Raw genomic sequence first — 14,763 nt, 5'->3', positions numbered from 1 at the left:
AGGGCCCCCTGCCACACCACAGATCGGATCTCTCTTCAATCCGATCTGCGGTGCTGCGCTCATGAGCCCCGGCTCCCCGCTGCCCTATCCCTCCTCCTTCAGTTCAGCATGTGGCGCGCCAATGACGGAGCCGCATGCTTGCTGAGCCGGACAGCAATTGGACTGCTGGGCCGTCGCGCAACTGCGCTGACTACAGCTCTAAGAAGAGTGCTCTAACAGCTGTAGTCAGGGCAGCTGCGCGACGGCCCAGCTGTCCAATTGCTGACCGGCTCGGCAAGTCTGTGGCTCAGTCATTGGCGCGCCGCACGCTGAACTGAAGGAGGAGGGATTCTTAGCGATGTGGATATATATATATATATATATATATATATATATATATATATATTTATTTATTTTTTTAGTCCATGGGGGCCCCCTGCTCTTTAGTGCCCCAGGCCTCCCGGGGCCTTAATCCGGCTCTAACCGGGTGATATGTCATTCAGGCATTTTCTACTGTTCTGGGATTGTTGTTATAAGAAATGTTACATTTCTAGAAGGAGAAGATTTGTCATCTACATTTTCTTTATCTTTAACCAACGCCCTCAGCCACTTTTAGCTGCATATAACAGCTGAACAGCCCACAATAAAGATAAAGACGTTCTATTTACAGTCATTACTGGCGTATTTGTACAGCGCACCTCGTGTATACCTTGTGCGGTTATTTGTTTACTTTTATATAGAGTAAAATGTAACTTTCCCAGAGTCCGGCCAAGGCGTGATCAGTGTGCGATCCCAGCTGTAAGTGCGTCCCACTGTGTACTGCTGCGGAGAACAGAACCTACAGCCAGTGTATAGCAATCGGAGGATAAATGGAAGGTGGACGGACACTTATATCACAGTCACACACAGAGGCAGGGCTGTTTCTAGACAATTGAGCTTCCAGTGCGATCAGTAAGAAAAATACTCCCCCCCCCACCCCCACCCCCCCATAGGCATTCCAAAATGCACACGAAATGTGTGGCCTTGCCGAAAAAACCCATCTTACACCCCAGTTTTTGACCCTGCACCAACAGACCTTGGCGACCACAGGAAAGAAAAAAATTCCACCATATTCAGTCCCACACAGTAATGCCCCCTGCACCATATTATGCCACACACCACAATGCCCGTGATGCCTTATGCCCTACAGTAAAGGTTTTAATTACTTTTAAATTACCTGCTTTTTGCCAAGGGTTTCACGTGCTGGGTGTCATGCTCGTTGCCAAGGGTTTCATGAGCTGAGTGTCATGCTCGTTGCCAGGGGTTTCATGAGCTGGGTGTCATGCTCGTTGCCAGGGGTTTCATGAGCTGGGTGTCATGCTCATTGCCAGGGGTTTCATGGGCTGGGTGTCATGCTCGTTGCCAGGGGTTTCATGAGCTGGGTGTCATACTCGTCTCCAAGGGTTTCATGAGCTGGGTGTAATGCTCGTTGCCAGGGGTTTCATGAGCTGGGTGTAATGCTCTTTGCCAGGGGTTTCATGAGCTGGGTGTAATGCTCATTGCCAGGGGTTTCATGAGCTGGGTGTAATGCTCGTTGCCAGTGGTGTAATGCTTGTTGCCAGGGGTTTCATTCTCTGGGTGTCATGCTCATTGGCAGGGGTGTAATGCTTGTTGCCAGGGGTTTCATGCTCTGGGTGTCAGACTCGTTGCCAGTGGTGTATAATGCTGGTTGACGCCAGTGTCTCCAGCATGGCTCCCTGCTATTAGCGGCTCCCACCTGTAGCGCTTGCTGGGTGGAGTTTCATGAAAATGTCATGATGGCACAACGCAACCACGTCATTTCACAAAACTCTGCCAAGTGAGTGGAGTATTATGGGTAGGAGGACGTGGAGCCGGTAATAGCAGCCAGCAGGTGTCGCCGCGGCTGCCTCGGGAGATTTCACGGCTTGACTGCCGGTAGAAATGGCACTGTAGAAAGGTCTGTAGCTGAGGCTAACGATCTTTTTTTTAATGATAAATAACCCTTAAAAATGTATGTGCGTTTCCCCTTCCCCGGTAGAGTGCGGCGTTCTGTACCTGTGCGCTGCAGTGTAAAGTCCGTTTTAAAGCAAAGTTGCAGAATATGTAGTGATTTTGTATAAATCACAGGAAGCTTACGCCAGGTCTGTAGCGTCGGCAAGGCAAGCGCCTTCAGTCCTATTGGAGAAAGAGCGCTATATAAATACAATTATTATTAATAACATTATGTGACTTGACTCCACCCATTTCCACTGCAACACGTGACTACACAACCACATCTTGTCCCTTACTGGAGGTCATTGCAAAATGTTACCACGCCCTGATTCTTTTCTTATAATACTGCTTCCGGAAAACATTCCATGATGTGGCTGGGTACCATACGGAACACTAATATTTAAAATATTCTGTTTTGTGTGCACTTTGCTTAGTGTTGTGTTGTAATGACTTCTACACATGTGGCCCATCCAACCTGCTGCTACACAATGTATTTCACTGTATATACGGTGTTGTTGGTGATCAACATTTCCACGGTGCTCCAACTATCCGCTGCCGTTGCGCATTGTGTGCGGTGACTTTATCACGCAATTTGATTAAATGAACAAAGCGTTCTTTTCACCACCTCAGGTGCAGATGGCTTTAAGAGAACGTCCTACCGGAGCACGCGTCTTACAGCGGTCTGCTTGGCCACAAAAATGACTCTTTCCGCCTGTGAATATGCGCAAAGGCGTAAACACCTACCACTTGGCCAATGGGACGTGTGCGCTTCTGGCCGAGTGACTTGGCCCATGTGTGCTTTGTCTCTGGGTGTTTTCCATCCTCTCTCTCTCACCCCTTCTCTCCAGCCTGTCTGTGGGTTTGATTTGTACATTAGTGTCGCGGCGCTGAGTGCGGCATAATTGTGCAGAAACGCTCAGATGAAGAACAATGTTCCCCGCGTGGTTTATCAGGATAATTCCGGCTGATAATGAGGTGGCGGTGGCTGGTGGATACGGCGACGGCCAGTGGCCCAGCACTAAGTGACTGACAAGAGGCCCTCAGCAGTTCTCAGGTGCTGAACGCGTCAGTACTCCGGTAACCAGCTGCTGACACAGGAGGTCAAAAGCTCTTATACGCTCTCCAGCCGCCGCTTCACGTGCCTTCTATAAAGTGCGCTCTCCTGTCCCTCCATTATAGAGAATTAATTGTGTCAATTCTGCCATCGGATTGAAATTTACGCTGAAATAACTTTCATTAGATGTAGAGAAGAATAATAGTATAAAGCCTCAGCATGAAATGTCCTTTCCAGATCTCTCTGAATATTATTGCTGAATGGTTAAACTGTCTGTATTTGCCGAATGCTATTGTGTTTTAGCCATGGCTTATATTAAAGCAGCCGTAACATGAAAGAGTATGTGAGGGTTTATTTATTTTTTTGTTATTTTAAGGCGTTTAGTAATTAATATTCTCCTTGGTTTGTTTCTTCAGGCTGCTATTAATGATTTATAATTACACAGGATTATGTGACTGCCTTTCATATGACACAATTATGTAGTGAGCAGAAGTGCTTTGTATGTTCCTCTGAGCTAAACATACATGCCTGCCCTCCAGAGAGATTTTGGAAAGGAGATCATTTGAAGTTGGTCAGCTTCACAAACCAGGTGCCTTTTTTTAAAAAGTACACTTAAAAAAAAAGAAAAAAATTCTATGTGAGATTGCTGTCTTAAAGCATACACAGTGGATGCTATAATTTTATGAGCAATTACAAAAAAAAAAAAACATCCCCACAATGTCACTGACTCTTAGTGACCAGAAAGGCTGTACTCTCAGTGATGTCACTGGCTCCTAGCGACTGGATAGGCTGCACTCTCAGTGATGTCACTGGCTCCTAGCGACTGGACAGGCTGCACTCTCAGTGATGTCACTGGGTCCTAGTGACTGGATAGGCTGCACTCTCAGTGATGTCACTGGCTCCTGGTGACAGGACTGGCTGCACTCTCAGTGATGTCACTGGCTCCTAATGACTGGTTAGGCTGCACTCTCAGTGATGTCACTGGCTCCCAGTGACTGGATTGGCTGCACTCTCAGTGACGTCACTGATTCCAAGTGATTAGATAGGCTGCGCTCTCGGTGATGTCACTGGTTCCTTATGATTTGACAGGCTGTACTCTCAGTGATGTCACTGGTTCCTAGCAACTGGATGACTGGATAGGCTGCATTCTCAGTGATGTCACTGGCTCCTGGTGACAGGATTGACTGCACTCTCAGTGATGTCACTGGCTCCTACTGACTGGTTAGGCTGCATTCTCAGCGATGTCACTGGCTCCCAGTGACTGGATTGGCTGCACTCTCAGTGATGTCACTGATTCTTGGTGACCAGAAAGGCTGTACTCTCAGTGATGTCACTGGCTCCTAGCGACTGGATAGGCTGCACTCTCAGTGATGTCACTGGGTCCTAGTGACTGGATAGGCTGCACTCTCAGTGATGTCACTGGGTCCTAGTGACTGGATAGGCTGCACTCTCAGTGATGTCACTGGCTCCTAATGACTGGTTAGGCTGTATTCTCAGTGATGTCAGTGGCTCACAGTGACTGGATTGGCTGCACTCTCAGTGATGTCACTGATTCCAAGTGATTAGATAGGCAGCGCTCTCAGTGATGTCACTGGTTCCTAGTGACTGGATAGGCTGCACTCTCAGTGACATCACTGGTTTCTAGTGATTAGATAGTCTGCGCTCTCAGTGATGTCACTGGCTCCTAATGATTTGATAGTCTGTACTCTCAGTGATGTCACTGGTTCCTAGCAACTGGATAGGCTGCACTCTCAGCGATGTCACTGGCTCCTAGTGACTGGATAGGCTGCACTCTCAGTGATGTCACTGGTTCCTAGTGACTGGATAGGCTGCACTCTCAGTGATGTCACTGACTCCTAGTGACTGGATAGGCTGCACTCTCAGTGATGTCACTGGCTCCTAGTGACTGGATAGGCTGCACTCTCAGTGATGTCACTGGCTCCTAGTGACTGGATAGGCTGCACTCTCAGTGATGTCACTGGATAGGCTGCGCTCTCAGTGACATCACTGTTCCTAGTGATTGGATAGGCTGCACTCTCAGTGATGTCACTGGTTCCTAGTGACTGGAAAGGCTGCGCTCTCAGTGATGTCACTGGTTCCTAGTGATTAGATAGGCTGTACTCTCAGTGATGTCACTGGCTCCTAGTGACTGGATAGGCTGTGCTCTCAGTGATGTCACTGGTTCCTAGTGACTGGATAGGCTGCACTCTCAGTGATGTCACTGGCTCCTAGTGACTGGATAGGCTGCACTCTCAGTGATGTCACTGGCTCCTAGTGACTGGATAGGCTGCACTCTCAGTGATGTCACTGGATAGGCTGCGCTCTCAGTGACATCACTGTTCCTAGTGATTAGATAGGCTGCACTCTCAGTGATGTCACTGGTTCCTAGTGACTGGAAAGGCTGCGCTCTCAGTGATGTCACTGGTTCCTAGTGATTAGATAGGCTGTACTCTCAGTGATGTCACTGGCTCCTAGTGACTGGATAGGCTGTGCTCTCAGTGATGTCACTGGTTCCTAGTGACTGGATAGGCTGCACTCTCAGTGATGTCACTGGCTCCTAGTGACTGGATAGGCTGCACTCTCAGTGATGTCACTGGCTCCTAATGACTGGTGAGGCTGCATTCTCTGTGATGTCACTGGTTCCTAGTGATTGGATAGGCTGTGCTCTCAGTGATGTCACTGGCTCCTAGTGATTTGATAGGTTGCACTCAATGATGTTTCCTGATATTATAGCATGCAGCATTGATTCAGCTCACAAAATACAGTGATTTATCTTTCTTTACAATCACTTCTAAGAGTATTGTCTACACTACACTCGATATGAAATAAAACAGATCGGCTAATAACAAAATGTTTATTGATTTAACCTGCAGCAATACTATAGTTGGGAAACAGCTGCTTTTATATGTGTTTTGCTGCCGAGTTGTAAAATAAATTATTCTTTCGTCAACATTATAGCGCAAAGAGTTCTTTAAAAAGAGTTGTATTGTATTTACACTCAGAGACGCAGACATTCAGACTAGCATAAAGCACAGTGTGTCCCGGCGTTACCAATATTGTACCGTGTAAAGTCCTGCTCAGTACTGATCTGTATAGCAGCATTGTTCTCATACTGTGCTTCCTGATAGACGTCTCATTTATCACATGGCAGATATGTGACAGCCCAAAGGAGTGCCAGCTATTGGCAAATGCCTGCGGCACTGCCAGACTTGGGCTGGGGAGGTCAGATTTGTAGAAAGACGAGTGCGCTACTGTGCAGACTCCAGTCTTTATGTTATCCATTTAGGCTTCATGCCCTGTCCCAAGATGGCCACTGAGATCACTGCTGAACATGTACAGGGACCATTTTGTCTTTGCTGTGTAGAGTGACATCAGGGCCGGTTCAAGGGCGCAGAGCGCCCCGGGCAGGAAAGGGGCATGGCCTAATACAGGGGGCGTGGTGAGTCACGCCCCCTGTACATTGAAAGCGCCGCTTGAATGCTGAGCGGTGCGCGATGACGTCATCGCGCACCGCACAGCAAAAGGTCCTCTCCACGAAGAGAAACTAGACGCTATGCGTCTAGTTCCCTTCGTGGAGAGGACCTTTGCTGTGCGGTGCGCGATGACGTCATCGCGCACCGCTCAGCAGTTACTCTCCACGAAGGGAAACTAGACGCATAGCGTCTAGTTCCCTTCACAGGAGGCGCCGAGGACGGGGACGGCAGCGGGCAGCGGAGGCGGACGGGGGACACAGCGGGCAGCAGTGGCGGATCTTGCCACGGTGCGGCGCCCTCCGGATGGCGCCAGCGCCCTCCGGAAGGCGGCGCCCCGGGCAAAAGTCCTGCTTGCCCGTGGCAAGAACCGCCACTGAGTGACATGGTGGGAGACAGACGGCTCCTGTTTAGCTCATATGAAAGACCTGCATGTAAAGCTGTTCCAGCATCCCTGCACCGCTACTCACTCGCAGTATGCACTCACTGGCTGGTGCGCTGTATGGTACCCTTCATCACCAGTGTGCATGTAACAGTGAGTACGGCTGTACCTGCTATTTATCAATAAGCCACCACTGGTTAGATAACTGGGTTGTGCATACCGTAGTGTGAGCCATCCGCTGGCGTGTGCCTGTATAACTCTGCAATATCAGCACCAGCACACACGACATTCCCAACAAGACTGTGGCACGGTTTGGAGGGAGATCAGGGATTCGGGCCTCATGTGTCAGATTAGTTATGTACCGCATGCACTCATTGAGTGATGTCCTGACCGTGTCCCTGGTTCCCCTTAGCTGACATCTTACACAGTCGCGGTCTCTGATAGCGTAATAACACGCAGGCCGCTTCCTTCTACCAGGCATAGATAGCACAAGGTGCTAAAATAAAACGTGCAATTGTCACCCGCTCACCATTATCATTTCCCCAGTGATCAGCAGAGCTCACAACTTCCCCACAGTCAGGACAAACATGGCGAATCGCAGGGCAGTCCCTTCAGATAAGGACCGCTGGGGTGGGTGGTGGTGGGGGATACATTTACAGTGCTCATGTGACCGACGCAGGAAACCCAGCACCCCTCAGGAGACCGCCGTGGGACACCTGCAGCAGACATCTCGAAGGTGAGTATAGGGGTTGGGATTAGGTCCCGGGGTGGGGGTGGGGTGGTTTAGGGTTGGGCACTAGGAGAGGGGGGTTAGCCTTAGCAAACACCACCAGAGGGTTAGTCGTTGCCGACACCCCTGGAGCGTCATCCCTTGCCGACACCCTTGGAGTGTTTGGCATAGGGTAGGGCTGAGGGGTAAAATACTTGCCCCTGTCTGGAGTCGGGATTCTCACAGTCGGAATGCCGCACAGTCGTTCATGTGACCACTGGGATTCCAATCGCCGACATTTCATTCGCAACTCTAGATGGTACCTGCATTGCTTTATCGATCACATTTCACCCATGCGTGCCAACAAATAGACCAGAACGCTCCGACCAGTTTTCACAAATCTATATATTTATATATTATCACTGCAGTAAGAAAAAATATTTTATTCTGTTACACAAGTGTAATAATTTCAGGTCTATGCTGATTGTAATGCAGACTTTGCACATGGCGATTTATAAATAATTAACAGCACCCAAAATCTGGGCAACAATCGAGGACAGACATTCAGAAATAAGGCACATTTTTTTTCTTTTTTTTTTGTGTGTCCTTAAAAATCCTGAAATAGTCCCGCACTGGTCCCCCGTTACCGCTGTTATGTCTGTCTGCGTATAATCATCTTCCCTTAATTATCTGTGAATGTTTAACGCGGTGATTGGTGAAATGCAGAATTTATTTTATAGATCATCTTAGAAGAAGACTTCGCTGTACAAAGGAATTCACATAGAGTACAAGCTTATCGTTCCAAGGTCCAACCAATTTCACTATAAACTAGCAGGTTCCAAGAATCTCTACCATGGCGTCTCTCGGCGTTAGCAGTTACTTTGCGGAGACAGACGCACTCTGCCAGTCCAGCTTATGAGATATGAGTGTCACAGTTATAGATTGAGCAGTGGGTTAGTATCCTCGTACAAGCTGTAAGACCCCCCACCACCCCCAGCCCTGACCTCTGTCCCTATCACCCCTACTTCTCGCTGCCCCTCTAGTTGTGCCTTCTGTATAGATTATATAGAGAATGAGAGGATATGTCGTTTGCATACTCTGCATTAACGCTGCTTATGGCCTGTGAACGCTTGCAATCACAGCGCAGTGTCTTCTCTCCCCTAGGCTACATATAAATTCTACTGTAAATAAATCTAAAATTCAGGTTTACAAACCGCATACAGATGAAGCTCCATTCTACTCCACAGATAGGAACGCTCCGTTGCCTGTCGCAGGTTGCAGCACTCAGCTTTCAGTGACTGCACCCCAGCAACACTTGGTGGGCAGTATAGTGACTGGCATCGGTGGTGGGGGGGGGGGGGGGGCTGGCCTGCGCAGTATCCTATACATCAGTATGCAGAACACACATAGCCCTGACGCTACATAAATACACTATAAGTCTGCAAATATAGAAATGTATATTGTCAATTATAAATACAGAGCTGAAAAATGATTGAAATCTCCTGGAATAATTAGTAATAATAATAATAATAATAATAATCCTTAATTAGAAAGACACAAAACGGAAAAGACCATCCAGCTGGTCTGATTAGGCGGTAGAGGCGCGTATTCTATTAGGACATTGTACATGGCATATTTAGGGGTCTATGTACTAAGCCTTGGAGAGATATAGTGAGCGGAGATAAAATTCGAACCAACTAGCTACTAACTGTCATTTTTCAAACACAATCTGTGATTGGCTGGGACTTTATCTCTGTCCACTTTATCTCCAGTCAAAGCTTAGTAAATAGAGCGGATGGAGATGAAGGGGGCTATCTCTCTCCAAGGCTTAGTACATAGACATTTAAGTACAGAAGGTGCAGCACTCTCCCTCCGCCATAAGTTTCATTCACCTTGATTTTAGAGATGAGTAGTTTGGTTTTGGCTCGATTATGCTCAGATCTTATTGGCTATCTGGCTGTCACATGTTTTGGATAGCCAATAAGATGAAATTTTCAGATCCAAACTTGCGCTAAGTTGGTGAAAAGAACAGTGTGAAAACCGCGCCGCTCATCTCTACTCACATGTATCTATATTCATGGCAGAACGCGGAGCGATCGTTACATCAGCAGTCAGTGCCTGGATGTGTCCAGTTAGTCGGGAACGTTGCTGGACTCTGTCACATGAATCGCACAGTAAAGTTATGTAACAAGTGCCGGGGACTCTCACATAAGAAACTTTTATGTTTAAGGCAGAAACATTTGTAAGGAATGAGAATCTTTCCTGTAAAAGTTACACATTTGGGTACGGAGACCTAAACTTGCCAATAAAGCTGCCCTTCCCGTAGATGTAACATTGTGACCATCGGCGAGCTGAGCGCCGGACGCAATGTGAGTGCGTTTATCAGGGGAAAGTGAACGTTTCGCACGAGTCCTCGCTGTAACAAGTTATCTACAGGAATCGGCTCCTGTGTTTGTGGCCTGAGACATAGTGGCTGGCGGGATATGGTCATTAGGTCGACCACTATTGGTCGACATGCATTAGGTCGACAGGTCAAAAGGTCGACATGCGTTTTTCATATATATTTTTTACGTTTTTGGACTTTTTCATACTTTACGATCCACGTTGACTACGATTGAGAATAGTAACCTGTGCCGAGCGCAGCGGTAGCGGGGCGAGGCACCTTGCCCAAAGCATGGCGAGGGGACACTGTGTACTAATTGGGGTTCCCCGTCATTTTACGAAGAAAACGACAGCAAAAAAGTAAAAAAAACTCATGTCGACCTTTTGACCTGTCGACCTAGTACGTCGAACTAATGCATGTCGCCCAATAGTGCTCGACCTAAGTTGTGTCGACCCAACGACCCATACCCGTGGCTGGCTTCCCTTAGTGGTAAGAGCGTGAGACACGCACATACAAGGGCACATTCCTATTGGCTGGAAGGTGTCTCCTGTGGTGCGTTATAAGAAACTTATCGCCTTCCCATTAGCTGCAGCTTCAGAAATAGCAATGCTGACTCTACCTGTATATCTGTCATTTACATAGCAAGTGCTGTTATCTGGGTCTGCACGTGACGTGGCGCAGTCATTGCATGTTTACCTGTCAGTGTCCTAGCTGTCATCTAACAATGAGCTACTGTACATATACAGACAGGCGGCTGATACTCTATCCCCGGGGATGGAAATAATTCAACATTGTTCTCTCTGAGCCACATACATTCATTAGTAGCCTCTAGTTCAGTGACTGTTCAAGTACAGAAACAGACCAAATACAAATAAAAAATAATAATAATCTATATATATATATATATATATATATATATATATATATATATGTGTGTGTATGTGTATATATATATATATATATATATGTGTGTAACACACTGCGTGCGTGTGTTGGTGTATGAAGTGTGTGTATGCACCCATATTTTATATATATATATATATATATATATATATATATGTGTATACTGTATATATACATACATACACACGCACACAAGCACATTATATGCCACATAGGTATGTTTTATAAATATGTGCTAAGTTACGGTACAGATCTGTGTCTGTTGAAATGTAGTGATCTTGCTGTTACCATGGATTTTCCTTACACACTTATATAATGCATTTGCCCCCCCTCCCCCTAAAAAAAATATTCACACAATCACACATTTAGGGGTACATTTAGTATGTGATACTTCTAAAAGTTGAATTTAAAGGGCCGATAATATTAAATATACAACCAGGTGTGTTTTGTATAGTATGTCTTTTTTTTTTTTTGTCCTTTAAATGAAGCATCGTAAAATCGCAGCGGCTGTGGCCAGCGCTGCGTAGTGATTAACCCTTTCACGCCTTAGCTGTGACTTACTAAGCAATGCAGAGGGAATACCGGGCATTTGGGCATTGTTACCTGGTGTGTAGGTCTCATCCAGCCTTTATCAATATAAAGTTTGTGTATTAGAAAACATTTGTCTTGGAGAAAGGGCTGAAGTGCAATCCACTGTACGCGTTTCGTGCTGCAGTCTATAACGCGTTTAAAGCTTAAAATAATTAACGTAGTCATATATTTCGGTCCTGCACGAGAATCTGTTCAGTGCGTGTCTTTGACTGGAAGGACAAGGGCGAAAGGGAAAAGAAGCCCTTTAGGTGATGGCACGGGCTGCAAGTCCAGGTCTATGAACCTGGGGGAGATGTCATCGGTGAGGAAGCGTAGGTGAAAGTTCCTGCTGATGCAGTAGATACTGTTGTCAACAACCACACAATGGAAGGGCGCCGGATAGGGCATTGCATAATTTGCGCACTCGTACCAAATCCTGGCTCTTATGTTACAGCGGTGGACACTGATGCCCATGCTGCGGTTCAGGTCAAACCGGTATAGGAAGTTGTTGGCTGCCACCATCTCTGTTGTCCGGTCTTTGCTGCCGCTAACCAGACTGCTCTTCCAGGCGTTGTCCCGATGACGGTATCTCAAGAGGAGATAACGGATGGTTCCACCAGTCACAAAGATCTCGTCATCGTACGCAGTTGCCATGTGGGCTACAGCAAAGGTGTCGTTGGGTAGAGGTGTGACGTAGCTCCATTTATTTTGGCGTGGGTCATACCTTTCAACTGTATGAAGGCATTCGCCTCCAATAGCATACAGATAACCATCAAGCGCCACAAGTTTACAGTGAGGCCTTCCCTCGTTGAGCGAGCTGACTTCTTTCCAGCTGTCTGTCAGGGGGTTGTAGCAGAGAACGCGCTTGGACGGGTTCATTTGTCTCCCAGGACCGTCGCATCCAAGAACAACAAAGAGATAGTTGAACATTGTCGCCATTGTGCACCCTCTGCTGACGGCTTCGATGGGGATGTGAGTTAGAGGGTGCCAGCGATCCTTATCACTGTCGTAGTAACTTAGGCTGCTCTCGTTTTGCGTTGCGGTAGCGGCTTGAGTATCAATGTCAGCGACAGCTACAAATCTCCTCCCCTTCATTCTACTTTCCAAGATGAGGTCTCTCTCGGTGACATTGAGGAGCCCAAAGATGGATGGGTTCTGAAGCACCTGCAGATAGTCCTTGCTCATCATCTTATAGGTAGCTGCCTTTAGGGTGTCCAGTTTGTGTCTCTTGGCCAAGCACAAAACCTCATAGCAATTATCCAAATTAAGGTGTATATCAAACATGGAGTCTGGTGGCAATGAAATGTGGTAAGTATCTGGACCTGATTGTGTATCTACAGCTGCGTCACTGCTCTGGCCCGCTAGGTAAGTGGATGCTGTGACCAAAGGAGTATCGTTTGGACCGATCCCCTCAGTTTCTGCATTTGTTTTCACACCCTCTTCCTGATCATCGCTACCTCTGGCTATGTCTTGTTTTGGAGATGGGTTTATTTGTTCCGGTGATTTACGCCCTATAACATCGCCATCTGTGGTCTCCTCTTGGTGAATGAGACTTTTCTCCTCTTCTCCATCCTCCTCTGATGATAGGAAATAATTTTTTATATGCGTGAGGGGCAATTGTGGATGGAGAACCCGAGGGTCACAAGTTTTTTCTGCTGTGAGCGATTGAGAAGTGGACTCTACATGGTAGTGATAGACCTTCCCCCTAAGTCCTCCTGGCATGAGTGGCTGCGGAGAATTCCCATCTTCTGAGAGGATGTTCTCTTGCATCTGCACCTCCGCAACGGAAGAGAACGTGTGCAATTCGTGCTTAGATTCATTTACGTGACTCAAAGACAAATCGACGGAGCTGATGGCGGAGATGTTTCTGGTGGGCCTTACCCCAAGCTCTCTCTGCAGCTCCAACCTCTCAAACATTTCTCTCCCCTCAGGGTCCTGCCTGTAACTCTTGCTGTCTCTTTTGTTGAATGTCCCCTCTCCATCACACTCGTCGTGCCGGCAGTCTGCGTCATCTCCTGGTGCACGGGGGCTTTGCAGGAGATCAACTGTGTTGTGCAACTCTGCTGAGTCCCCGCGGGCAAAACCACTTTGGTCTCTGGAGATTGCATCACCGGTCTCAAATTCCTCCTGAGCTTTGACGTGAGGTCTGTGTGTGCTGGCAGATACATCAGCGAGGTGTTTGCTTCCAGGATCTGTGACTAAGCTGTCCTGCAGGTTACTGTTTACACACCTGAATCTGAGATTACCAGTTCCCGTATTTATGTAATCCCGCTGGGGGGCATCCGCAATGCCACTGTCCTCTCTGGTAGGGCCAGGACCATGTTTTCCTGTTAGATCAGAGCTCTCTGAGGTTCGTAATTTGTAGAACCTATAGGCTAATGCCAGTAAGAAGAAGGCAGTAGCTGAGAGAGCCACTTTCCCTACCAGCTGCATGTCCAACTGCCAGGTTCTGCTCTCCCACGCCGCGTTAATCATTATTCTGTATGAGCTGAAGAATGCCAGGAATTCACGTAATTAACTTGCACTTGGAAACCAGTTGGGTTTGCTCCAGGCTATGTCCTCTGCGTCCCCTGCTGCCGAACACATATGCAGCCTGTGACAAGGTGAGCGCAGGCAGACAGGTTCCGGCACCACAGGTGGCTCCGCAGCGAAGCTTCATCTGCTCACCACAAATTTGTATGTTTAAGCAAATAGTGTAGGAAGGGCAGGATAATGCAACGCCAAGCTGCTATTAGCCAAACAAACATACCATCTGAAGTTCCTTTCACTACATGCTGAATAGTAATGAAAGGACTTTCCCTAACCTGTGCTTCACTGTAGCCAGACCCCTAACATCGAATCTGGTGTATTACTGCAGGTGTGCACAATCTCTGGGTATACTGTAGGTGGTCATTCCGAGTTGATCGCTCGCTAGCAGTTTTTAGCAGCCGTGCAAACGCTATGCCACCGCCCTCTGGGAGTGTATTTTAGCTTAGCAGAAGTGCGAACGAAAGGATCGCAGAGCGGCAACAAAGTTTTTTTGTGCAGTGTCAGAGTAGCTCCAGACCTACTCAGCGCTTGCGATCACTTCAGACCATTCAGTTTCTGTTTTGACGTCACAAACACGCCCTGCGTTCGCCCAGCCACACCTGCGTTTTTCCTGCCACGCCTGCGTTTTTATGAACACTCCCTGAAAACGGTCAGTTGACACCCAGAAATGCCCACTTCATGTCAATCACTCTGCGGCAGCCAGTGCGGCTGGAAAGCTTCGCTAGACCCTGTGTGAAACTACATAGTTCGTTGTAATAGTACGTTGCGCGTGCGCATTGCGACGCATGCGCA

General features: G+C 47.6%; 1 protein-coding gene across 1 annotated transcript; it reads right to left on the bottom strand.

Annotated features, from left to right (window-relative positions):
* Positions 1-7,973: 7,973 nt before the first annotated feature.
* Positions 7,974-14,079, bottom strand: KLHDC7A (kelch domain containing 7A). The gene has a single exon (XM_063942119.1). The coding sequence runs from the start codon at positions 13,915-13,917 to the stop codon at positions 11,656-11,658; it is 2,262 nt and encodes a 753-aa protein (XP_063798189.1). The 5' UTR covers positions 13,918-14,079; the 3' UTR covers positions 7,974-11,655.
* Positions 14,080-14,763: the final 684 nt, after the last annotated feature.

Source organism: Pseudophryne corroboree, chromosome 10 (assembly GCF_028390025.1).
Source record: "Pseudophryne corroboree isolate aPseCor3 chromosome 10, aPseCor3.hap2, whole genome shotgun sequence".
Classification (NCBI taxonomy): Eukaryota; Metazoa; Chordata; class Amphibia; order Anura; family Myobatrachidae; genus Pseudophryne; species Pseudophryne corroboree.
Note: the sequence above shows the minus strand (reverse complement) of the source record. Positions and strands in the feature narration are given on the sequence as shown.